This window comes from Lissotriton vulgaris, chromosome 3_2 (genome assembly GCF_964263255.1).
Source record: "Lissotriton vulgaris chromosome 3_2, aLisVul1.2, whole genome shotgun sequence".
Classification (NCBI taxonomy): domain Eukaryota; kingdom Metazoa; phylum Chordata; class Amphibia; order Caudata; family Salamandridae; genus Lissotriton; species Lissotriton vulgaris.
In genome coordinates this window covers 159570793-159596950 of record NC_141690.1, presented here as the reverse complement: position 1 = coordinate 159596950, position 26158 = coordinate 159570793, and the positions used below count along the sequence as shown (strand labels likewise).

The 26158-nt window shown below is 44.1% G+C and overlaps 1 protein-coding gene across 2 annotated transcripts in view; it reads left to right on the top strand.

The window, feature by feature from the left end:
* AFAP1 (actin filament associated protein 1) overlaps window positions 1-26158 on the top strand; it is a 423233-nt gene that overhangs the window by 126194 nt on the left and 270881 nt on the right. For both annotated transcript variants that reach the window (XM_086964131.1, XM_086964132.1), the window contains exon 2: window positions 19087-19215. In XM_086964131.1, coding sequence (XP_086820257.1) covers window positions 19087-19215 — 129 coding nt within the window. The remainder of the gene's footprint in view (window positions 1-19086; window positions 19216-26158) is intronic.

Here is a 26158-nt window from a genome sequence, read left to right as displayed (position 1 = left end):
ACCTCTGTCAAACCAAAAGCCCAGGTTTTCAATCGCCTCCTTTGGCCGTGGTGCAGGTTTTAATTGATCTGGCCACCATTGTTCTGACCACATCTCACTATCCCTTCCGAACAAAAGGATTTCTGATTTGCTGGCATTAGGCTGCAAGCAGTTTGTTAGCCAATTGGCGACTGCCAGCAGGTCCTCCTTAAATTTAACAAAATTGTTTTTACAGTTCTTGGAGAAGGCGATGACTAATTGGGTGTTGTGCATGCACACTGAAGGATGCAGGCACACATTTTTTTTTCTTTTCTTTCCTTTTTTTGTTGTCTTGGCTGATCTAAGTTGTTGGGCGCTACTTCTATAAAAACAAGAAGGGGAAAGAAGAGAATGGAAAGCTATTGAATAAGAAGCACACAAATGAGTGACAACAAAGCTAGCCAATGTAAGCAATGGCTTGGCTCTAAGCCCACTGTAAGTTCTTGGTGTAGCCCTCAAAAACTCTTTCGTAAGCAGACTGCTAAGAGCTGTCTGGTAGACCAGACTTAAACATGGGTAATTCAGTGACTTACTCTTCCGGTTCAGTGATAGAGACACAGTGATCTGTGAATACAAATCAGAGCCCGGCAGATGAAAACACCTCGGTGCCAACTAGATTCTTACCTGTGTGGTGTATTCCAAGGACTATTGGTAAGAACTATTTTCCAATGTTCTATAGTGCTCACATCGCCTGCATGAGCAGGGCTTCTCTGACAACTGGCAGCTTGAGTAAATCACAAATAACCCAGAAGGGATTTACTCTGTACCAGGGGTCTCCAACCAGTAGCATGTGAGCTATTATATGTAGCTCTCCAGCTTCCTCTGAGTAGCTCACCTGTGTGCAGCCTAGCTTATTCAATTTGAAAGCTCTTGCTTGCTTGAATTAATATACATGTAACAAAATTAATTTATATTATACAACACTAATATTAGCAGCTCTCGATGCATTTTATTGAATAGAAGTAGCTCTTAGTGCAGAAAAGGTTGTTGCTCTATAGGTTTACTTCTAATGTACGAGCCTTGTGGTTGAATGGAAGTCACCTTGTTTCCTGCTCTTGTATTTATTGGTGCCCCAAGGTGAGGCTGCTGTGGCCTCTTTTTGTCCAATGCGGATCTCTAGGTGGGGGCAATGGTATTTCTATCCGGTACCGGGCATGAACAATGTTATGTTATGTTATAGAGAGTTTTATAACTCGCTCGATTACTCAAGAGTATCCTTCATTTCATAAACATTTTTATAAAACACGGAAAGATATGAAGGAGAACAATAGCAAAAGCAATCTGTAAGAAGAAAACAACATCCAATTCCTTCATCCCTTGTCTCCATGATACAACCAAGGTGAAGCAAAATTTGGAAGCGCTCACTATGATATTTAAAAGTCTGGGCTCCCAGGCAGCTGCATCCACCGCTTGAAGCCTAGGGCCGCCCATGGTTCGCTCCTTTCAGAACTACAGGTAAAAAGCTGCAGCTGTCCTGTTGCATGGCCTGGTGATGAAAGTTCACGTGTGTGTGCCATCCCTATTGCTTATGCCAGGAATGTTTTGTGACGGAGGATGTGTGCTTGACTCCATGATCACAAGTACGAATCGCAACCGTAATCGGCCTTTCTTCCTTCTGGGGTTGAGAAAATGAGTTCCATTTAGTTGGTTACCAAAGACCACATGATGTCACTTGGTCATAGGCAGAGCTACTGGAGTAATGTAATTTTGAGGTTAGGCGTTTTCTGTATAGTTATGGATGTGCCACATAATCCATCGTGTGCTGCATGGTCTGCAGAATTTAACAAGAAATTTTCATTTCTAGCTCAAACAGATTCAAAGTTACTAAGAACGTGGTGACGCGTGTTGCAGTGGAAGGCCCTTGCAAGGATTGACTGGTCCGATTTCTGTTGCTTATTGCTGTATTCCGGTGTGAGGCTGCTACTAATGATGTTAACCATAACCATACCATGCAAACCTGTAAAAAACGATAAAATAAGAAGGAAGTGATGCTCTTATAAAATGTGCTCCATTATGCCACATAGTTTGCCTTATTGTGCTGCATAATTTAATCCACACTACCGCCTAATTTGGTCCTCCCCTGCCACATAATTCCAGTGACACAGGTCAAAGTTCATGTGATGCCACTTCCTGTGATAATCTAGGTGCAAAGTCCTGGTTGCCTGGCTTTCACCCCCTCCCCAAGGTGGTTTGAAAGGTTGAAATGTGTGCAGATTAAGAATGGTCTCACAAACCTGTCCTCCAAACATTTTGTGAAATGGAAATGGCCGTTGAAACATTCCTGATATGTTCTAATCTGACTTGCACATTTGAGGTTTTGCTGTGAGCTCGAATAATTCAAGAGTAGGCAGTCATTTTTGTTCCACCTTTGAATGTATTAGGCAAAATCTTATTTACTGAATTTCTGATGACTCAAGGTGAGTATGTTATGTTATGTTATGTGGTTTTTGTATAGCGCACGGATGCCGCAGCAAAGTGGCGTCCCGGCGCTTGGAGAATAATAACACAACACGACAGAAAAAAAGGAGAGGATTAAAAGGAGGGCCTAAATTGTAGCAAAAAGGAAGGTTTTAAGTGCCTTCCTGAAAGGAAGCAACTCAGGAATGGAGCGCAATGGAGCCGGCAAAGAGTTCCAGAGGGATGCTGCCAGAGGGATGCTGCCAGCACTGAAAAGGAGCGGCCGCCCATCCTTGATTTTTTAAACCGTGGCACTATAGCCAGATTAGATCCGGCAGAGTGAAGAGCTCTGGTAGGGACATAGTGCTGAATGGTCTGTGCAAGGATAGGAGGGGAGGCTGTTTTGAGAATTTTAAAAGTTAAGCATAGAGCTTTAAACTTAATTCTCTGCCCCACCGGCAGCCAATGAAGATCCTGAATGGTCCGACGAGCCGAGACAAACTTTGTATCCACAGAGACCTTCGTACTGCCCTCCATTTTCAGTTTATTTATATATGGATGTAAGAAATTAATTGTTAGCTGTATGGGTCCCTCCGTAGTTTTTATGTCTAGCCAGGGCAGCGTATGCGGTGCTCTGCAAAGCATGCTGTATTGTGGTATGGACATGAAGCTCCATCCATATTTTGTATTGGCTTGTGTGATTGTCCTTTGGAAATTATGGCTTTTCATTGGTCAACAGGCTTAGTAGTCCCTCCTTAGTAACGCCTTGTCTCAATTTGTAACCTCTCATGGCGACACGCCCTGTTACATGCGTCTTTACTCGGTCGGCTTTAATGACAGCCTCCGAGCGCTATTTTGCTATATGGTTTTCTCCTGCCTGCTATTTCAGGCAGGACAAACTCTCTCTCAACACCTTTTTTTTTTGTACATTTTAAAATGGCGGCCGCACCCCTTTCTTTAGATACAGCTTATGTAAAGAACGGGGCGCGTCCGACATCATGAAAGCGTACCATGGGGCGCTTTTACAAAAAAAAATATATTTCTTGACAGACAAATGCTTTATGTGCCCATTCAAAAAAGAGAAACTCGCTGGGAACCTGCAGAAAGGAAAGAAAACTAAAGGAAAACTTTATTGTGACTCTCTCCGGCTCAGCAGGGGATCTGATACTATAATATTTACTACATTAGGGAAACCCGCCCCATAATGCTTTGGGGGCCCTTTATTCAAAACACATTTTTACCCATAGCTCAGCCTGTGATGTTCTAGTACAATGGGACCACCACAAAATCATTCCGCATGCCTTTCCTGTCCAGGCCATCATCTAGCTCCTCACCATAAGTTGGGGGGGGGGACCCCAAATAATCACCTTTCCCACTGTAAGATGAATTTTAAATCCACTCTCCCATAGTTGGAGCTAAAGCTCTACACCTCGGAGAATGCGTTTAAGGTAACTTCTTTGAGGTCTTACAAGGCCTAAGGAAGTGTAATGCCTCATTACTGAGATGTTCTTTCCTAGGGGGTGATTGTGTGTTCATGGAGTATTGCTTTTTTATTATGCTTGTGAAATAAAATGAATGTATCAAGTTGTCTACTTTGCCATTTACAATGCCAATAGCTGTAAAACTCAAATGCGAGATCAATTTAATTTCCAATGCTTGTTTTTTTCCCTAAGGCATTCTTAGGTGATGCTTCTGATTAGTCCAAAATATTTAGGGGAAAAAGCTGCCATACACTTAATTGGAATTCTAGTGGGCAGATGTACATCAGCTCCTGCTGAGATAAGATCCCGGCATTGATTGGGAAACTGCTGAGGCCGTGTCTGCTGGGGAGGATGAAGGCTGTAGGGGGAGGGGCGGTCTCCCTCACCCTCCACCCCCCACAGCCTTGAAATGAGATGGCTAGAACAAGAAAGAAAACATGGATGAATTTACTAAAGCAACAGACAGTGCCCCTTGGCTAAGCGGCAATGAAAGCAACCTGTCTGGATTTTATCAAAAGATGCTTTTGTAAGAAAATGCAATACAGCGTCTACATTCCCGGAATTACATGGGGTGGGTGTGTTGTTATTACTTGCGTGGGCTTTGTACTGAAGTCGCGCATCTGGCTAGTAGTCTCCGAGGAGTAGACTTCAGTTTGTGTGCATCTTTTGATAGACATTACATTTAGTCTGTGGATAGGTGGATGCATTGCAAGAAATGTGTCCACAACAACCATGCAAAGTATTTCGGGCAAAGCTATTACACAAGATATGTTTCAAATGAAAAGAAAAGTTACAGCGCGAAAAATATTCTAGGATGTTCTTGAATGTTTCGGCTATAGTTTTGAAGAAAGTAAAATATTTATTCGCATTGCTTCCTGATTGGCCTACTTAATGCAGGGTGGCATAATTGTAGTACACATCTAGGAAGCTCTTGCCTTACAGATGTAACCACCTTCCTGAGAAGGCCATGTTGTTGTAATCCCTCAACAGAATCCCATACGCTGACCTTAGGCCTTAACACCACTGACCCTTCTGCTAAGGGTCCCAGCCATTAACAGCAGCCATAATGTCATAGATAGGCATGGTACCAAATACCACACTATGACAGAATACTGTCATTAACCCCTTCCATGCTGCCATCGGCCAATGGCCGACGCAGCCCCACCCATTTTGCGGAAGTGCTGCACTTCCGCAAAATCGGCGGCGCAGCCAATGGGTTAAACCAGAGACGTAATGTCATGGATACCCATGGTACCAAACACCACCGCTATGGCGGAATACTAATGTCATTAAACCAGAGTCGTAATGTTATTGATACCCATGGTACTAAACACCACACTATGGCAGAATACTAATGTCATTAAACCAGAGTCGTAAAGTCATGGATACCCATGGTACCAAATACCACCACTATGGCAGAATACTAATGTCATAAACCGGAGTCGTAATGTCATGTATACCTATGGTACCATCAACACCACTGAGGTAGATTAGTAATGTCATGGATACCCATGGTACCAAACACCACCGCTATGGCGGAATACTAATGTCATTAAACCAGAGTCGTAAAGTCATTGATACCCATGGTACCAAATACCACCACTATGGCAGAATACTAATGTCATTAAACCAGAGTCGTAAAGTCATGGATACCCATGGTACCAAATACCACCACTATGGCAGAATACTAATGTCATAAACCGGAGTCGTAATGTCATGGATACCCATGGTACAAACACCTTAAACCGGAGTTGAGAGGGTGAGATGATATGCTTGTGGACCATTGGTAATCGGAGTCACCAAAGGGTGGTGGTGGGCACACACTACGTTTTATATTGGGCCATCAGTTTACGTTATGCTTCTGGAGGTGGAAGAATATCCAAAAAAGTAGTTAAAAGTGACTTAAGTGGCCAATGTGGGCGTGAAAGAAGGAGGAGAAAGATAGGGTAGCGAGCATCTGTGAGAAGAGATTTGTGAAGATTAGCTGAATAAGACAGAGCTTGTGCCACTTAATAGGCTAGGTCTTTCTGGGTAATGTGAAAGAAGTAGCCGTCCTCTTTCACCTTCTTGGGTTTTGATGAAGGTCTTGGATAAAGGAGCCAGAGTTATTCGTTCTAAGACTGACCTAGATTTCGTAATTGTCATGTGTAATGTGGGGCAGTTATGTAGTTTGTTGTAGTCGAGTTATCTTGTGTGGTGCCATCGAGCAGTAGGGTTAGTACTCTCATTTGGGAACTTTATAAGACGAAGGTGTGAAGACAAATGCATGGTATTAAGTACTGATTGTATATCTAGCTTCTTGGAAAGCGTTTAAACCAGTAGTCTTTAAAAAATGTTAATGGGGCACCAAACTTTGTGGAAAAAAGATAATCGGACCGGCCAGAATATCAAATCTATTTTTCACAATAATTCTATAAATTCAGTAGCTCTGAACATATTTAACAATTCAAACACTGCAGGTATGTCCAGTTATCTCTTTTACAAATGCAATTAAATACATACTATTGACATCCCGGTCTCCCTAAAACGTTTTCAGACTGAACCTTTCTCAAAAATAGGAAGGGAAAAACGTAGAGGTCAGTCGTAGTCTACCCATCCCTACATTGACACCTGTAGCACGAGTGAAAAAAGATGTAACTGAGGCCCATTACAGAGTGGCCTACTGCTGTCGTTCTCTTCCACTAACACAGCACTGTTGTCAGCATGAGTTGTCTCTGTTCCCCACGGTCATTGTAAATGTTCCTCTTGGCCAGCGACTTACACTCGCCCGACATCAGTTCAATCCCCACCCCTCCCAGGAGGGTCTTCCCCACAGTTTAAAGACCTCTTATTTAAACATGCACGAACACAAACGATCCATGCATATTATTTTCGTTCTTTGTAGTTTTTGTTCCAATTAGCACAGTGCACATATCATTACAGTTGAACAGTACCCTATACAGATCATTCCTTATTGCATTCTATGCAAGTGTAATACTATGCTCTCTTGTGTTTCTGGTTCTAAAATATGCCACAAAGTTTAACCCTACATACTATAACCTGCATTGGAAATGTTATATAGTTTCCACATGTTTCCTTTATACCTGGTGTTATGAACTTCATACTACTGGTTCCTATGAAACTCAAAATGAGAATGCTGTCACCATCATACTTGACTCTGGGTGAGGGCAGGAGTCCTTTACCACTCGGATTAGCACATGATGCACTCCACCCCCCCCCCCCCCCCCCGGTCTAACAAGACCGCATCCATGAGACAGTCCTTGGTCATGGTCATGGAGCACACATAAGATCCGTGTTCGTCCATGACCAAGAATCAGTACCAAGGATCTAGATATCCATGCAGCTGGGGCACTTTGGGCAGGGTTGCACACCCATCACTGTGCAGGGGACTTTTCCATCCCAACATTCTGTAGTGGAAGATAATTGTATTTGTTTTCATTTCAATAAATCTGTCCGTGTCAGCAACAGTGGTCTGGATGGAGGACAACCATTTCTGTCAAGCAGCAGCTAAAAGTAGAGTTGCCAGTGTTTTTATCCAGTGAATTTGTTGACCTATTTAGAGAAATTTCTTCCATTCTGTACCACATATTTTGGCCTCATAGAACCTGATGTGTCTAGGCAGTTTGCTGTCTGACACTTCTGATGTAGAACATCAGTTTTAATTACAATTGCGGTTTAAACATCCACTTTTAATTAGTTTGAACTGTTTTTCATGTTTCTCTTTTGGGCTACAAAATCCCTGATTCTGTGTAATGGATTTTCTGGTACAGAAATATAATTTCACTGGCAGTCTTGGTTTTCCTTTTTAGGTCTCGCAGGCCTAGCGCTGGAGCGTGCAGGCGCTCCTAGCTCCGCAAGGGCTTTTTGTCATCAATACGGTTTACGAAGGGGACTTGAATTGAAGCCCCACCCCTTCTTCCCATTGGCTTGCGTCAGAGCTTAGGCTAAACGCTTGCTTTCCATCGTGAAGGAGGCTTTTTAGTCCCTCCTTGTTACCGCCCTGTCCACTTTTAGCCCTGCCCACCCGGCCTGGGTCCTTTATTTGCGGCGTGATACTGTCTCCTTTAATTAGACGGTAGGCACTTTCTTTTTGTCATTCCGGCTGTGAAGTGAGATGTTTTAAGTTGTATGTGGACACTGCGCTTCGTTTATTCTTTTTAAACTTTAATACGGAGCGTTGCGCACGCTTCAAGGACACCGCGCTCCGTTTATTTATTTATTGTTCCGCCTTATTTGCATTGAGCTGGTGGGCGTGGTACAGGCATTGCACAAGGCATGGACATGTCGGGGCACTGGCATCACAACGAGTCATCCGAGGGCACACCATTGGAATTGCAGAAGGCATTATCAGGGCACGCTACTGACATTCCAAAATAGATTAGCAGAGCATTAGTGTTGCATGATTCTAACATTATACTTGCCCAGATTGGGGCATAGTTAAGCCATGGCATGTGCCAGTGCCAGGGCACTGTAGCCTTGCCAAAGACATTACCAGGGCTGGGTGGTGGTGCTGCACAGCTCAGGAGAGGGCTATGCTGCTGGTACTTCACAAGACATTTTGCAGGCATGACATCTGTTTGCCATGTGACAATTCCGGAGCACCGGATTGGCATTGATTAGGGTGTATGCACTGCACAAGACAACGGTGGCATAGCACAAGTCATTAACATGCATTGCGCCAGGATTCTGTTTGGGAACAACACACTGATGGCACTGGGCAGAAAACAGGAGATGGCATAAGTGCCCAGATGGGGGGAGGTAACAGACTGACAAGTAAGGGCAATGGCAGGGAGAGAACAATAGCAGGACAGTGGGGAGTAATCAAAGGAAGCAGGGGCACTCAAGTCATGCAGGGCTCCATGCTGAAAGAAGGGGGCTCGGGGACATGGGGGTACTTGCTAAAAGAACGCGAAACAGGAACGTGGGCAGAAAACCCCAGAAAGTGAATGGTTGATATTTGGGATTGCTAACCGGAACAAGCATTGGTAATACAATAGGTCTCACATTTACGCCAGTTTGAGCTATTTGCATTGTAAATACCAATGACATAGTCATTTACAACGCCATTTACAATGCCAATAGCTCTAACTTAAGCAACTGCGAGACCTATTGCATTTCCAATGCTTGTTATATTTGTGTCTGCAAAAGTGTTATGGATTTACTTTACTGGACCACGCCTGCCCTATTAAAAGAGCCCTATTGATATAGTTTCATTTTGTTTTATAAATTCAATAGTTTATTTACAAATATCTGTTGATATAGACCTTAAGGTAAAGTTACCTTATGATTTGTAATTCACAAATGAACATATGTTTCCCAATGCACCTAAAATGATGAAAGTCCTTTATGTTTTATGCATCTATTTAAAAAAACAAAAAAGGTGTCCTGTTCTATGTCATTTTTGGCCTAGATGTTGATTTCTCACTTGCGAGTGCTGAAAAACATCCAATTAAAAGCTGTAGAAATCGCCTAATTCTATAATCTACACACTCTGCAGGTCACTGGAGTTCAGATTCAGAGATTGTTATGAATACTGCACATGTGATTGCTTTGCACAGCCATTAATCGAGGCCTGGAATGCATTCTTAGCAGGCAGAGCATGTTACTGTACGAAATAATAAGCCACTCAATCAAAATCCGGTGTTTTCTCCATGCAGATCACCTTTCCATTGTGCCTGCTGTCACCACAGTCAGCCAGTTGTTACCAAATGGAATTTGATGGGAGTGGTGCAAACATATGTGCCTAGGATCAGTAGCCAACTGGCTAAAAGTCGTGTAAAATGCAGATAATGTGCTGCAACGCCACATTCCTTACAACCCCAAACCTTTAGAGAGCTACTTGAGCAGATTAGCTAAGACCCAAGGCAAGTGAAGACTTCGAGGGGATAAAAGCATCATTTGCTCCTAATATCTTAATTTCCAACGAGATGTACTGAAATATCGAACCGTATAAGTGTAGAAAGCAATTCTACTTTTAGCAGAATCCGCTTACATTGTGATTGATGCTGAAGAATTTAGAATAGGGCAGCTATATTGACAGATTACACCGTGGCCCCTCAACTCCCCTAACATTCAAAAACAAAGTACAACCCAACAAGCATTTCCAGTTCAGCACTTTAGGGCATACTGAACATATAGCCCTTCAGTCTGCATACTCGACCCAAATGGACTTCACCACACACAGCACAACTACACTGTTAGACACATTGTATCCTACACAATACACTCACAATTTCCCAAACATTAGACCACACGCAACAGATTCCGACATACCCTTTCATGCTACACAAACCAAATATGTGGCACCGCAGTCCCGCGCACCAAATGCATTGTATCCTGTCAATGTACCACAGTTGGCTCACCCCTGTGCACCCAAACAACACTACACCCAATCACACACACCAAAATACACCCAGGATACTGCTCGTCTTGAAACCCGCTCAACCGTGCTTCTCCCCACTCAGCATCCTTATACCAAACTTATCAAAACCGCTCTGACACAAGTAACTATGCAACAATCACTCAAAATCCACACATCAAACTGCACACCAACCACCTAAAGCCTCCTACGATCATACCACCTTACTCGGACACATACACATACACCGCTCTTCACACAACCAGACACAACATACCAGCTCACACAAACTCTAGTCTTGCACCCGCTCTAACAATGCAGAACCTATAGCTCCCAAGAAAAAGGCCTCATTGTCAAAGAACCACTCCTCTGTGTGGAGACCAAATAGTTCCACCTTCCTCACCTAACGCATGAAGAGAGCAGACTGATGCGTCTAAGGAAACTGGGGTCAGGAATTGAGTGCTTAATTAGGAAAGCACTTAAAACTTGGATATTTTCACTTACTGACGCTGCCTGTAGAGCATTGGTGCAAAGTATACTGTTACTAAGTTCGCCTCCATTCCCCCCAACCTATTCTATCTGGGTTGGTGTTAAGCGCCAAGATACTCCCTGGAGTGGTAGCAGCGCTATAAAAGTGCACTTTACATTACATTACATTACATTACAGTGTGAAGGAACCGTGGGACGTCTGGGGCCTTGGTCTCTACTGCCCAGGACTTAATTCCTGATTGATGGATTGGTTTTTGTAGTGTCCTGCCCCTGATGCTGAGGTATTGAGTACCAGGTTACCCACACTGGGTGCTTCACCAACACCTCCAGTTTTATCTGGATTGTGGGGGAAACATCATTTACCACGAAGGCATTACCACTACTCACGTTTACCACGTGACACTTACCACGCAGGGTGCCTTCCACGCAGGGTACCTTCCACGACGTCTTTACCACGAGCTAGGGGGGAGACGTGGTATTCCTTGAAGTCGATCTGCGTGGGCATGAGGGGGCAAAGGGAGGGGGGGGGGCCCGGAGAGGGGCTGGGGGGGGTCTCCCCCCCAAAAATAACAAGCAGGTTACTTTAACAAAAAAACGAACATAAATTTAAAAGAAAGAGGAAAGAGCCTCCCCCAAAGACGTGCCGTGTACGTCAAAAAAGCAGTCCTTTTTTTATTTTGGTATACGTGTTTTGACGCTTGTTTCAAAGGAGGATGGAAGTAAGGGCTCGTGGAGAAAGACGTGCAGGTAAGACGTTTCTACTCGTAGTAAAATGCTACGTTGTAAATACCAGCGTGGTAAAGCCACTTGCGAGGTAAAATTCGCGTGGTAAAGCCATGCGTGGTAACTGAAATCGTGGTATAATCATATAACCGATTGTGGCGTGCAGGAGAGGGGCTACATTGGCATGACCAGTTTAGGCTAGTGTGATTAAGGCCACGATCACCACTACGCTTTGTCTAGGCTGCAGTTTAAGTGTATTGCAGTAATCTCTGTGATTTAACTAAATAGGACGCTTTTCGGATCACACCCTTGTAAGAGGCGGTGTGGTGTGTTTGTGCGCCTTAGCAACACTTTGAAAGGTACTGTTCGAAGACAAAATCTCGCAAAATCTATTTAACTACTTTTATGCAGGAAACTGCACGAATAAGTCAAATGTCTATCCAAGCATAGCAAATATCCTGGCGGTCTCAGTACCGATTAAAACATTCTAATAAATAGGCCCTTTAAACTTGACAGCCTATGTTTACTCTGGTTTCTGGGTTCTTTATAATCACATTTTTTTACAAATCTAAAAACAGCTCGATTTTGGGCAAGTTAAACCCACCAGGCCCCTTTAGTCTAAATTTTCCCTTGCCTGCTTTAGCCAACCGACCCTGAATTATCTCACATAGTTTAGAAAGTTTGGGGTGAATACATAACTCCCTATTATTCTTCTCTTGTCTGGATAATGAATTAATAAATGAATGAATGCCTCGCTTATTATAGAGAACTGGATTACTGATTCGGGAGGTATAGACCTCCATCTTGTAATGAGCTGTGATTGTGCTGCTACAATGATGAACATTCAAGTTCCCAAAAAACAAGCATTGGCAAAGCCAATAGGTCTCGCCTAAGAAAGAGATATTGGCTTTGACAATATGTTTTAGCCATGTTGTACACCAGTGTGGCTGCTGTTCAGCAGAGCTAAAAGTTGGAGTGGAGTGGAGTGGAGTGGAGTGGAGTGGAGTGGAGTGGAGTGGAGTGGAGTGGAGTGGAGTGGAGTGGAGTGGAGTGGAGTGGAGTGGAGTGGAGTGGAGTGGAGTGGAGTGGAGTGGAGTGGAGTGGAGTGGAATACTGTTGCAGAGTATGATGGATTAGAGCATCATAGAGTGGAGTATCGTAGACTGTAGTGTCATGGTGTCCTAGAGTGGAGTAGTGTTGTAGAGTGGCATAGAGTATGATGGAGTGAAGCATCATAGAGTAGAGTGTCCAAGAGGGAAGTGGCGTAAAGTAAAGTGGTGCTGAGTAGATTGGAGTGGAGTGCATTTATTTTGAGTAAAGTGGTGTAGAGTGCAGTTAGCAGAAAGTGGTGCAGAATAGAGTGCAGTGACGTAAAGTAGACAGTTTCAGAGTAGAGTGTGGTGGTACAGGGTAGAGTTCAGAGTTGTAGAGTAGAATGGCATTGAGTGCATCGAGTGCAGTGGTGCAGATTAGATCAGAGTGGCATAGAGTAGCGCAGAGTAGCGCAGAGAGAACAGCTGTACAGTTTATTCTGAAATAATCTACTCTATGCCACTGCACTCTACACCACTCTACTCCTCTGCACCATTCCACTCTTTGCCACTCTACTCTACATTGCACTCTACCGAGTGTATTGATCTGTTTTGATCGTATTAAAATACTTGTTTCCACCACACTTCAGAATTATCAAACAATGTGTGCTTTTTTGATGCCCCCCCCAATGTTTCTCTCATTTGTCTGCAAGCTTCCGTGGCCCCATGTTCTCCTCCTAGTTGAAGTCTCTAGTTGTGTGCTTCTCTGCTCCCTGGCCCCATCAACATAAAAAAGTGCCAGATGACCAGACCACTGGGCCGTCAATTTGTAGGTACATGTGAGTTTAAAGCATGCATGCGCCTACAAAATGCCATGGTCCAACAGATGCATCATTGTGCTTCATTTAAAAAAAATCTTTCCTTTATGATTTACAGAATCTGCTTTGATGCTGTACCTTAGGAAGTAGAGACCTTGGCCTCCAAGGAAAGACCTATTGGCTTTACCAATGCTTGTTTGCACCTTTTCTTTTTGAAGACTCTTTACTCTGACCTTGCCTGTTTTGTTGGGGAGGGAAGCTTACTATATATTGGGCAGATGGTCTCCTGCACCCCCAGCAGCCCACACAATTTCTCCCCAGAGTAAACCTACAAACGCAAACAATGCCGTCCCCCATACCCAGAGTGGAAATGTCACTGAGTACGCAGGGCAACCTGTTGGTTTGATGGTGGATCGTCATTAACAGCCTAGTAATTGCCCGTTTTTACAAGCCGTTACTCCTTGTTACCCATGCAGGCCCTACTTGTTTAGATTTCCCAAAAAAACATTGGAAACCATTACGTACCCATTGTCTGTTACTGAATCGACTTATAGCTTAACCCCTTCGATGCTGGTGACGGTTGAGCTGTGCTGATGACGGAATGGTTCCGTGACGACCACACCCAGTTATGGAATGTTCAGCACCGGAGGGAAATCGGGGCCGCACGCAAGGTGTTAAGACCTGCTTTCAAGAAAGGCCATGGCTATATGTAGGTTCTGTTTAATAAATGTAGGCAAAAGGCAATAGGCCTCGTGTATTTATTGTGAACAGCATATGTGAACATCAATAGCCATATACGGGTGGATTGTTATTACTCTGTATTAAAGCCTACATATAGGTATTTTGTTAGTAGGCAAGGGTTTTGGGGATGGTTACTGCTTCTGACAAACTGTGAGTAAAGAAGATTTGCACTGTAAGATCTTTGTTATACCCTCTTAGGAATGATTATATTTTGTTTTGCCATCTGTAATTTTTTACACATTTTTTGTGACTCTGTGCCTGATGGTTACCTTGTGGGAAAGCGTACACTCGGTACATTTGGCCGGATATGGCTATGATGACATTCCAATTAAAAACACCCAGTCCTAATTGGTGTGCATGGAAAAGGTATGCGAGTTACCATAGGTCTGGTCTGTTTATTTTGAATATTTACAATAAAAGCAGTATGGTGTATTGTTTATTCTTACCAGCATTTTTCAAGTTAATTGTTATCACACTATATTAGAGGCTGATGACAGATATTTGGTTACATGCAATATCACGCTCACAGATTGCCATAGTAGGCAAGGGATTGTTGGTCACACACTATGACAAACCCTGGGATTAGACAATTTTCTCTTTGAATCTTGTTGGGCCCTATGGAAAGGTATTGTTATGCCAACTTGAATTCTGAACATATTTGTCATTTTCAAACTGCACGGATGATTGTTGACAGTTTATGTGCGCGTCAGTAAGCCTGTGTTGATTATGATGTCAAACCCATGGTAAAGGCCAAAGGCATTATCACTGCACTGGGAAATGTTAGATCAGCTTCCTGAAGAGTGATCTGTTAATAATGAAAAGTTGGAACAAAACAAGTCTTAAGTATTGTGAAAAGCATGTGCTAAAGGCAATATGTGTTTATGGGTAGATTATTGCATTCTGCTAAAACATTGTAGGCAGGCATTTTATTGTACTGTATTTCACAGATTACTGTAGAAGGCAAGGGCTTTGATGACTTGCGTGAACAAACTAGAGGGAAACAAGATTTCTACTAAGCTCTTTAGAAGGGATTTTATATTGTTTTCACGCTAATTTAGTGCATACTTTTCATTTTATGACCGTATACCTGATGGATGTCTTGTGGAAAGGTGACCAACACTGGTCTGAGTTGCTTATTGTAACAAGCAAAATGTGTGTTGAAGGTTTGATTGTTTATAATGGAACGTTGCGAGAATCAAGAGGGAGAGAGAGGACCAGATAGCTAGTCCAGATCCCCGGATTATATGTAAGCAAATCAAAAGGAGACTAGCTAGAAAAAGGGGGTTAGTCTGACATTATTTTATTATTGTCTTAGCGACTCAGTATTATTGGCGGTGGCACCTGTTGGGTGTCTTTAGAAAGCCCTCACCCACCAACCTAGTTGGTGGCATGCTTCATCATCGGGCCCACCCAGTAACACCTAGCGTGTCCCGGGTGTGCTACGACGCCTGATTACAGCGGAGCAGGTATGTCACTGTGTGTGCGGTGTGAGGTGTACAGAGATGTGAGGTTAAAACGGCTTGGCGGATGGTCCCTGGGGTGAGAAGACTTTATTAAAAGGGCCTCCGTCAGCGGTTAAAAATAAGGCTGAGGGACGTTAGAGGCGGGTTACGACCTCCTACGTCCTAGATGTGTCAACATGTTTCAGCCAGTGCCTTATATTAATCTGGCTTTCTTCAGGACAATAAAAATGTGTAGGTTAAAATTAGGGTAAGTGTAGTGTAGTCTATGTGTCTACACGCCCTAAAGTGTATATAACTGTGAGAGGGGGGATTCCCTTCTCAAGATCACCTGTACATTTAACAATGAAGGACAGGGACAAGACAAACATGGGAGAAAAAAGAGTCACTAGAAAATATTGATCATAATTTATGACAGCCGGCTTAATAGCGAATTAGTGCAGGCTATGAGCGGCTCAAGTGTAATGATACTGGTGGTATCATTATTGTGGAATCGCACTGAAAATTCGAGGGTGAAGTGGTTAAAACAGCGGTAACAATACTGCAGTAGTGAATGGTGAAGTATTGTGGCGCAAGCACCATGTCTTACGCTTTTTTAGGCTTGCTTGTACTCCAAGGCTATTGAAGAGGCAAGGGGTGGCCCTGGTAGGGAGAAAGAGGACCACTGGGGTAAGGAGACCTGTGGGAGAAAGAGTAGCGCTTACCTATGGTAGGGATGTTCAGCATACTCACAGGATTTCTGGCAGCTCCAGCGTGGGACCTGTTGTGCCTCCTTCGCATAACCGGTAATGAATGGCTGTGGTGGCCGGTTTTTTATACTAACGTTAATTGCATGATTGGTGGCACCTGGGGGGAAGAGGAATGGTAGACAGACTGGCTTTCCGGATCGAAATTATACTCAGGTGAGTGCCCTTCGTATCGCGCTAGTGCGCGGAGTAGTGCCGCTGTCTTAGCGCATGCGCGCGATGGTAGTGCTGCCGTGCGCATGCGCGGTCGAGGAGGTGTTGAGCGCATGCGCGGCCGTGAAGTGGTTCGCGCATGCGCTGTAGCGCGACTCCTGAGTGCGGCGCGGTGGAGAGTGTCTTAGCGCCTGCGCACTCGGGACTTGGTGTTAATTAAAAGGTGGCAAGTGCCGAATAAAGACTATGGGCACTGGATGTTGTCTAAGTGCCAGTGAATCCCACTTAATGATGGGAGGACGCATGATGGTCCCATTGTGGCTGTTGGTTGGGAGAACATGGTGGCAAGTAAAGGCAAAATGCCTAATGGCAGGGGGGGGAGGGGGGGGGGGGGGGTTAGTGCCCTCCTGGGGTGCGTCTGTGTAGTCAAGCTGGACCACAGGGAGGCAAAGGATCAGGGTCATTCCCTATAGGATTGGGGAGACGTGGTAGCAGTAAAGGCAGGGTTCCTGAGTGGTCATGCTGGACCAAGGGGAGGCTTAAGGTCAGGTTGGTTCACAGGGTCAGTGAGTTCCAGGGGATGGCATCATTAAGCCCTTCAGTGGCTGTGGACAGGCGATATATCCATCTTTGCTCTTTGTTTAGCAATTTTTTGTCATTGTTAACTGGGCTGACTGGTATCTGCTCGATGACTGTCCAGGTGAAGTCATTAGGGGTGTGGCACTGGGTGATAAAGTGGTTTGTCAGTTTGCTTATGCTTTTTTTGCAGCGCATTGTGCTGCGGTGCTCCGTTATCCTGGTCCTCACTTTGCGTGTGGTCATGCCCACATATCGGAGCCCACATCTGCAGGTTAGTAGGTAGATTACATTCTGTGAGTTGCAATTTGTGTGGCTCCTTTGGGACCATATCTTGTTCGGTTCCAGGTCGAGGGTCTTCGTGTGAGACGTCAGGTGACAGACACTGCAGTCATTGCATGGGTAGTGTCCAGTGACTTTTGGCATACCCCATGCATTGAGGATGGTGTTCTCAGGTTTAGGTAGTGGTTTATGTCTGGTGCTGACGAGTTGGTCTCGGAGGTTGTGGCACCTTTTGTAGGCAAACCTCGGGGGTTCCCAATTCCTTTGTCCGGAGTTAATGATTCTCCAGTGCTTGGAACGTTACCATAAAGGCAGTAGGCCGGACCTACTGATGGTGTAAAATGATAAGTTAATCAGTAGACATTGAAGGGTGGATTGTTTATTACTCTGTATTAAAGCCCGCAGATAGGCATTTTGCTCCATGAAGTCCCAGATTAGCGTTGTATGGAAGGAGTTCTGTGTTGGTAACCTCCTCTGACTAATTTAAAATTAGTCCTGCTTGCTAGTGTATGTTACGGTCTATCACAGTTGGAAGCAAATGTGGTATTATTATTTTTTGGTTTGCTATTTTATCTCCGTAAAACTGAGACTTTGAGTTTCTAGCTCGAACGGAGGGAGAAGATCTGAAAACCGTGTGATGCCTGTGTGGGAGGAGAGTGATACGTTTACATCCAATGTCAAAGTCTATGTTCCTCCCAATGTAAATTTTATTTTTAATTTTTTCCTTACGAATCAAGTTACCGTCACCTGTACTCTAGCTGAAGTGTTTCTGGTCTGACACCTCCCCCAACCGCATTTATTTATTTTATTATCATCATTATTGATATGGTGTATAAGGTCTCTGAGGATGGGGGGGGGTGAGATGCTTTCCGACATGGGCAGGTAGTACACAGCACAGGCGCATGGAAGACCATTTATTTATTTTATTTATTACATTTCTAAAGCGCTAATATCACCTGACGGGTATCCTAGCTCCTCCTGGAGGGAAAAGGCAAGTTTCATACAGCGTGGCAAATTCTCAACCATGCAAATCCGCATTAAATGTTAGGAAAAAGCCATATTTTGAGACCCTTCCTGGAATGCAATGAATTGGTAGAGTGTCTCAGGGTGCCTCAGTTGTAATGGCCCGTCCTCCATGTCTAACTCTTTGCATCTGGTCACACAGGCCAGGTTGGCAGAGCGTAAACTCCTACGAGGAACATACCATTTTAGTCTCGTCCGCAGAGGGGCCGGACCGAAACCAGGTATTTAGAGACAAGGTGGGGGGACTTAAACATTATTCTTTGTGTTAGTGGTAGCCAGTGTAAATCTCTAATTGCAAACGAGTGTTGTCCTTCTTGGAATGTTAGGGGCCAATCTGGTCACCGCAGCTTGATGTTGTCCCAGGGATTCCACATTTATTTATTTATGCATTTATATATAGCGCAGATTTTACCCGAAGGCGTCAGAGCGCTTCACAATAGGAACAGTAATGATACATGAGGAGAAAATGACTAGTAAACAAATTACAAAAGCAGACGTTAAGTTACATGAGGTAAAAGTGACAATTGTGAGCAAACACAATACATGAGGTAGCAAACAGTGCATTACAGGAAGAAAAGTGACAAGTAGCTAGTTGGGGTTCAGCCAATATTTGTGTTTTCTGTAAGATTTCCTTGGGACGTTTTGTAAAGGCAGATATTGACGCAGCCTGTCTAATATGTATGGGAGCCTGTTTGAGGGGGCGGTCTCTGTATTTGGGAGTGTCAAGCCTGGGCTTCTTAGAGTTCTGTTTCTGCATGGTTAATGGATGATTCCTTTTTTTCCCTTCCAGATATGGAAGAGTTAATAGTTGAGCTGCGGCTGTTCCTCGAGCTCCTGGACCACGAATATCTCACAGTGACTGTCAGGGAGAAAAAAGCCGTCCTGAACGGCATTCTGCAGCGGATCCAGTCATCCAGAGGTCAGTGGAATACACGGTGTCGGGTTCTGCTGTGTCTCGTGTTGCATCATGCCGGTTTCACCGAATTAACTCCTTGGAAATTGTCGAGCTGGAATCGTCTGAACTTTCAGCTTGGATTGCCAAGAACAGCTCTTTTTTTCCCTCTGTAATGTATGCTTTGCGGCCCAATAACCCGAATGCTAAGCCACATTTGCAGAGAGGATAAAGTCCTTTATAATGAGCGTGGTTAAGGGCGGGAGGTTTGTGGAGGGAGTGAGGAATGGAGAGGTCTGAAAGGGATTGCTGAGTGATGGGCAATTTTCGGTCTTTTAGTCTTTCCTCCTCTGTAATGTGAAGACAGTCATGCAGAAAGGGCTGGGCTGTATCTAGATTAAGCAACTAGTTCATTATTCTCCCCCTCCTTAAAGAACGTAATCGTATTAAATGCTGCGGTGAAGTTCCTCACATGGTGAACTGACCATATTTTTTATAACTTCATCCAGCTAAAACTTAATTTGAGCGTGATGAATTTATTGCATTCTAGGCACCTTCTGAAGCGCTTACTGTCTGCGAGATGTATGCCCATTCCTTTCAAGTATTCGATATGCAGCGCCTGAGATCAAGGTGTTTTGTGTGTATGTAGAATGTTTGTAGACACAATTGCACCTTAAAGGTTTGGAAAAGCTGACTGGTTATTGGAAGGCAAGCTTACCCTTGTTAACCAAAACTTACTTTCTTAAGGAGTCGGGACCTTACACATATGGTTTTCATTAAGGTAGAGCTCCCAGTCACACACTACAAAATCTTCAAAAATCTATGTTTTTGTTCATACTCCAAGGCCAGTTAAAATTCCATTGGGATTCCAGTTATTGTTAAGCTGCAAATGTACATTGATATTTTTTCTCCACTAGAGAAATGTTCTTTAGATGAGGAAACCCCTTCTGGTACACGCACAAAATCCTTGGATGTGTTTTGAATATTCCACATCCGATTTGTACAGGCAAGTCAACTTTTTTATCCGTTAACATGAGCGCACAGTTTGAATGAAAAATACATTGCTAATGTTGGTGCAAAGCTACAAAGTTATGCTTTGTGGTTCTTCCCAGCATTCCCAATGGCTATACTCTGCCTTTTCCAAAAGGTAAACATCAATTGTTCAACCTTAACTCCAAATTTACCACTGCAGTAGATCAGCCAACCCTGGTCGTTTATTTGTATCAACACATGGCATTTTGAGTTTTGCACATCTGAGATGAACTTTATTGTGCCAATAGATTTATTATAAATGGGGACCTTCTCTATGTGAGGAGAATAGACTTTGCTGCCAGAATGTTCTTGGAAAGGTTGGAGAGAGAGCTCCATTTCATTCTTCGAGGAACGCCCTCTCCCAAGCCTCTCCCCATCTCACTGGACCTATGCGTTCATCAGTTTTCTCTCCTTGGTACGCTAAATCCTGTAGTTATTTTCTGATTTCACTGTTTTATAAACGTCTCTGGCCCATTGAGGAGGTGACCTCATCTGCACAATTGAACTTTAATTAAGTGACATTTTTTTTTTTGGCTTCCTCAGTCATTTTGTGTTGCGTTTTTAGTGTGGTTGCAATATTTCTTTTCTGTTTAATTGAGGCTTCCTTTGAGCTTTTTGTGTTTATAAATTGCAATTTCGGTTTTCTCCTCCTTAAGTCCGGCTATTGCATATTTTGCATCTTTTGTGCCTTGATTTGCCTAACCATCAAGACACTATTTTGATGTGTTAAGTTTTTATCACGTAAACTCACAGGGGTGAATGTTTCAGACGTCTGTATACTAGTCTGTAAAGAGTGAGACCGATATTCATTACATTTGTCGATGCGTAAGACCCAAGTTAGCCAATTCGGTTACTTCAATCGTAAGAAATATGTGCGTCTATTGACTGTCAGATGGCACTGATCCATCTAGGTGAATATATATCTTTCTCTCCCAAAACGTACCTTTGATAGATCTGTGTAATTTAGGATACTACATGTTGATGCCATTGTGTAATTAGTTGTAGGACTTTTAGGCTGTCTTCTTTTTAACAATTTAATCAAAGCCTAAAAAACCCTAGCTCTTCATGTCCAATTTCACATAGAGCAGGTTATTGTGACTTTTCTTTAATTGAGTATGTGTACTGAGGGATCTTATGTTTGTATTTGTGGGAACATGGATTACCTTGGGGAAGTGTAAGCTATCAGCTCGCACAAAGTTTAGAAACTATTGTCTTGTTAGGTAAATGCACTTTCATCAAGAAAACCTAGGCTTACCTTGATAGCTGTGGCACAAAGCAACAGGCTTTTTATTAGAAAAATGTATGAAAAATCGTGCAGCAATGACAAAACAACATTAAAGCCTAGAAACAATCAGTAAAATTTCCAAATCCAATTTAATACAAAAAACAGCAAGTTGGAGAGAATAATAAGACCAAAACCACAAAAATTAAGTTGAATTACAGGATCTGGGGACATTAAACTGTAGCATTTTAATGTCAAAACATTAAATTGTTAGTCAATGGGTGCAGGTGACCGAGGTCTAAAGACCTTTATGGGCCGACTGCAATGGCGCAAGGGCCAGATGCATCCCCAATGGTTCAGCCTGGTCTACCGTTTTACCTTCTAATGTAGAAAAAATTATGAAGGTCAAAATGTTCCAACTGGGTAAGGCCCTGTGACTGACGAGGATTCCACAAGGCCAGTATGATGAATTTGGAGTCCCACTGAAGTCTTGAGTTCACCCTCTAGTGTTTTTTACCTTTGGGTTTAGAGAGTCTGGCATAGAGTCCTAGCATCACCTAAAAAGGCCCTGCCCTATCGGTCCGACTCCGGTTTCCAACCTTGAAAGGCTCACTCTGCAGGGCCGGACTGGCCGTGGCGAGCACTGGGCAATCCACTGGTGCACCGCACAGGTGGGTGCCGGTTTTGGGCCCCTGGGGGCCGGTTTTGTTACAGGGCTGTTTTTGCAAAATCGGCCCTGTAACAAAATCGGCTGAAAACTGGCCCCGGCAGAGATCGCGGCGACACCTCCACCCCGGGGAGAGGGGGTGGGGGGGAGGAGGAAGCACTTTGCCAGGGCCGGTTTTGGTTCTCAGTCCGGCCCGGTCACTCTGCTCCAATCAGTCCTTCAGCAAAAGCTACTTGCACTGCCAATCATGCTGCCTTAGACTCAAGGCGCTGAGTCAGAGGCATGTGATCCAAAATCTACTATGAACCTGTCAACCAGATCCCCACCTACATTGACTCCGAAAGAAACCTAGACTCTGAGGTCGGACTGCAGAGAGGCCCTGCTCTTGCTGCATTTCCAAGAAAAGCCTTCTGTCAGGCAGAAAAAATTATTCATCAACCCATCTTTGGGTAGGGTAAAAGTCTTACCAAAGGGGATGATGGACAGTGTGTTGAACATTGCAAGCATTGACCACCAGTCAACTGATCAGGGTATAATCCATCATCCTTCTTTAGCTCACTCCGCTACCCCATTTCAGACATGGCCATATGCAAATCAGTCTGACCCTGTGCCTTATGGGAACAGTCCAGCCCGAACTGCCACGCCATGTATTCCCTGGACCGGAAACCAGCATACTGGGACCGGTTTCTGGCTAATCAGCCATCATCAGCCAGGCTAGCTTGAATCAAAGGCAAAAGTCTTGCCAGGCCTCCCTCACAAGAATGTCCACAAATTCCTGCAATCCCTAAGAAAAGGAAGATTTCTTTTGAGGAGCAGTTCTTGCATGGACCACTCCAAAGTAAGTCAGAATTAAATCAACTAACCCACTTCTATTATATCCAGTCCCAAAGACGCCTTTACTCACAACCCCTCAGCCACATATACCCACCTCCCACCACCCCAGTCCTCCTCACCCTACGTGCAAACAGATGGACATCAGGATAACCTATACAATACTGGGGGTCCATCTTATAACCCTACTGCACCCGGGGAGGGGGAAGTACTCCCTAGAACCATTGTCCGGTTTACCCTCCGGACAAACAAAACTAAGACCCCCCCCCACCCTTTCAATACTCCCCCTAAATTTCAAGACTCTCCCCTCCCTGATGACACCACTGTGTTCAGAGGGCAGCACAATTTCGCAGTGGGAAGATGCATTTCATACAAGCAGAGGACAACTTCCTTGTTGAGACTCTCTCGGACCAATCGGTTTGTGCAAGATCTTCCTGTGGGTCGGAGCATGTTCCACGAGGTTAAGATATCATTTCAAAAACCTGGTCAAGATGATTGGTCACTCCCTAGGCATAGAAAATATAAACCTTCTTCAGATGGTGCTGTTTACATCAGGGAAGGATTTACCGACTTTAGTGGTTCAAGTGCTACAGCCCAGACTACAGACAAAGATAGCAAGAAGATTGATGAGGTGGGTAAGCATGTTGTGTAGGAGAGTTGTGTTGCTAATTCATTCAGGTTTCCTTCTCAATAAGATTGTCATCACTAGGAGGAGATGGAGGAGTTAATTAAACATCTCCCAGAGACCCATTGCAAGAGGTGACAGGAACTCTTGAAAGAAATGAACACTAGTCTCTGGCGCTACATCTGGCTCTGGATCTCTGGCTTAAGGCCAGAGGTACAGCAGCATCTCCTGAATATGTCCTTTGATGGCTATCATCTGTTCGGACCCCAAATAAATACTGTGTGAGAAACAGTAAAAAGGAGCACAGACCGCCAAAGAGATGGGCACTCCTCAGTACTTGATGCCTAGATCGGAAGCACCAAAGGAGAGGAGCTGCAAAAAGATCTACAACTCCATACAGACAAGGTTATCAGCACCTACAGTCTTATCAGGACATACAAGAACCCATTTCCTTTGGCAGGGCAGAATACTCTGGCAATGGCAGAGGTAAGAGGAGAGGTGGCTCCATCAGCCTCTAAGCATGGACTCTTCCATGATAACTCCCTCCACCAGGTCACACAACACCTGCCGGAGCTAGACAGATTTTTCCCCCAATGGGAAGAAATAATCTCCGACAGGTGGATGTCTTCTATAGGAATGGCATTGTTACAGCCTAGAGTTTTGCAGAATGAATCATTTTCTGGATTCACATGCCGTGCATCTATTCTGCCATCTAGCGGTTGTTCAGGAATTGTCTTGTTCTACTCCAATTTTTTTTTGTATGTGTGAGCATCATCAGCGACCATTGGGTGTTGACTCCACCCCCTGTGTGATGTCAGACGGCACTCCACGACTTCTGAGGAATGGTGCGCTAGGCTAGACCTAAAAATGAGCCTAAAAAGAGTCTCTTCAAGGGAAATAAGCAGTGGGGTCAACTCAGCATACTTCCTAGTACCAAAACAAGGCTTGAGATTTCCAAGAATTCTAGAATCTCCTGTACCTAAATAAATTCATATGAATGCAACACATCTAAATGACAACGCTACAAGAAGTGATCCTGCTCCTAAGGAAGAGAGACTACATGGCCATCCTAAACCCAAAGGCCGCCTCTCTACACATACCAATGAACCGGAGACACAAGAAGTATCTCCTATTTGTCATGGACAAAGCACATTACCAGTTCAGACTGCTTCCCTTCAGAATAAGATCCACACCAAAGGTCTTCACAAAATGTCTGGCAGTGGTGGCAGCGCACAAGAGAAGACCAGGTATGCATATCTACCCATATCTGGGTGACCCACTGGTAAAGGCAAACTTGGAATGAAAATGCCACTGAGACTTGCAAACAGCCATCGACAATTCTTCAAATCCTTGGGGTTACTGTGAACCACGAAAAATAATCTCCAGTTAGAGCAGGTGGAGATGTTCCTGGTGGCAGCACTGGACTCAGACTGAATGAGCATACCAAGTCCCCAATAGGGCATCAGCAATGGCAGAGCAAACTCTCTTTTACCGAAAGGGTCTGTCTCCAACTGTAACATGAGGACTTTTATGAAAATTGATGAGCATGTTGGCATCATGCATCCCCCTCATACTGCATGCAAGACTGCACATGCGACCTATACGGGAATGGCTCTGCAACGAATGATCACAAGCCATGGTGGGCTGGGAGGTTGTCACATCAAAAGTTCAAAAGGAGATAGAGTGATGGCACCCGAGAAACATGAGGGCAGGGTGACCTTTCAAGCTACCAACTACCACAGAGACCAGCCATAACGATGGACGCATTCCACAAAGTCTGCGAAACGCACTCTGAAAACCCGAAGGTCCGAGGTCACTGGAACCCTCCGTAAGCTGGTAAATGCATAAATTATCTGGAACTAAAGGTGGTCTTCCTAGCACTGAAATCATTCCAAACGTATGTGAACAAACAGACCATGCTTACTCAGACGGCAACTCAACAACTATGTTATATCGCAAGGAACAAGGCGGAACAAAGTTGTTCCCAGTGTTGAAACTAGTACAAGAGATATCGAATTAGATGGTCCAAAGGAACACGATCCTGGTAACAATACACTACTGACTCACTGAGTGGAAAACTGTCAGAAGTGGAGTCCTTGTCCTGGTTCATTGGGCACTAAGGGTGGAGTCGCAGCAGGTCTTGTGACTCGAAAAAAACTGTGGAAAAAAAAAAACAGCATAAGATGGCAGGGGTATACAGAGCATATGAATATGCACTACTACAGCTCAACATGCAAATCAACAGATGGTTAAAGGGTAACATTTTCTTTTCTACATCTGCAAATTGGCTATAAATCCCTCTACGCATTACATTTTGCAAAACAATTTTCCAGTAGCATTTCTTGTTCTGGTTCACTATTTCTCAAATTCCTCTGTACATTAACTGCTGTGCTGCTTTGTTTTATTTTCAGATTTAGGTTTTATAAATTAATCAAAACATACTTGTAAACGGCTGCTTCTTACCCTTAAGGGTATTCAGGCACTGTGCTACTGGTGTTAGTCAAAGAACCAGGTCCTGAATTTTGTCAGTGATGGTGACATGCCGGGGTGGAGGGTAAAGGAGTTCCAGGACTTGGCGGCGAGGTGGGGGAAG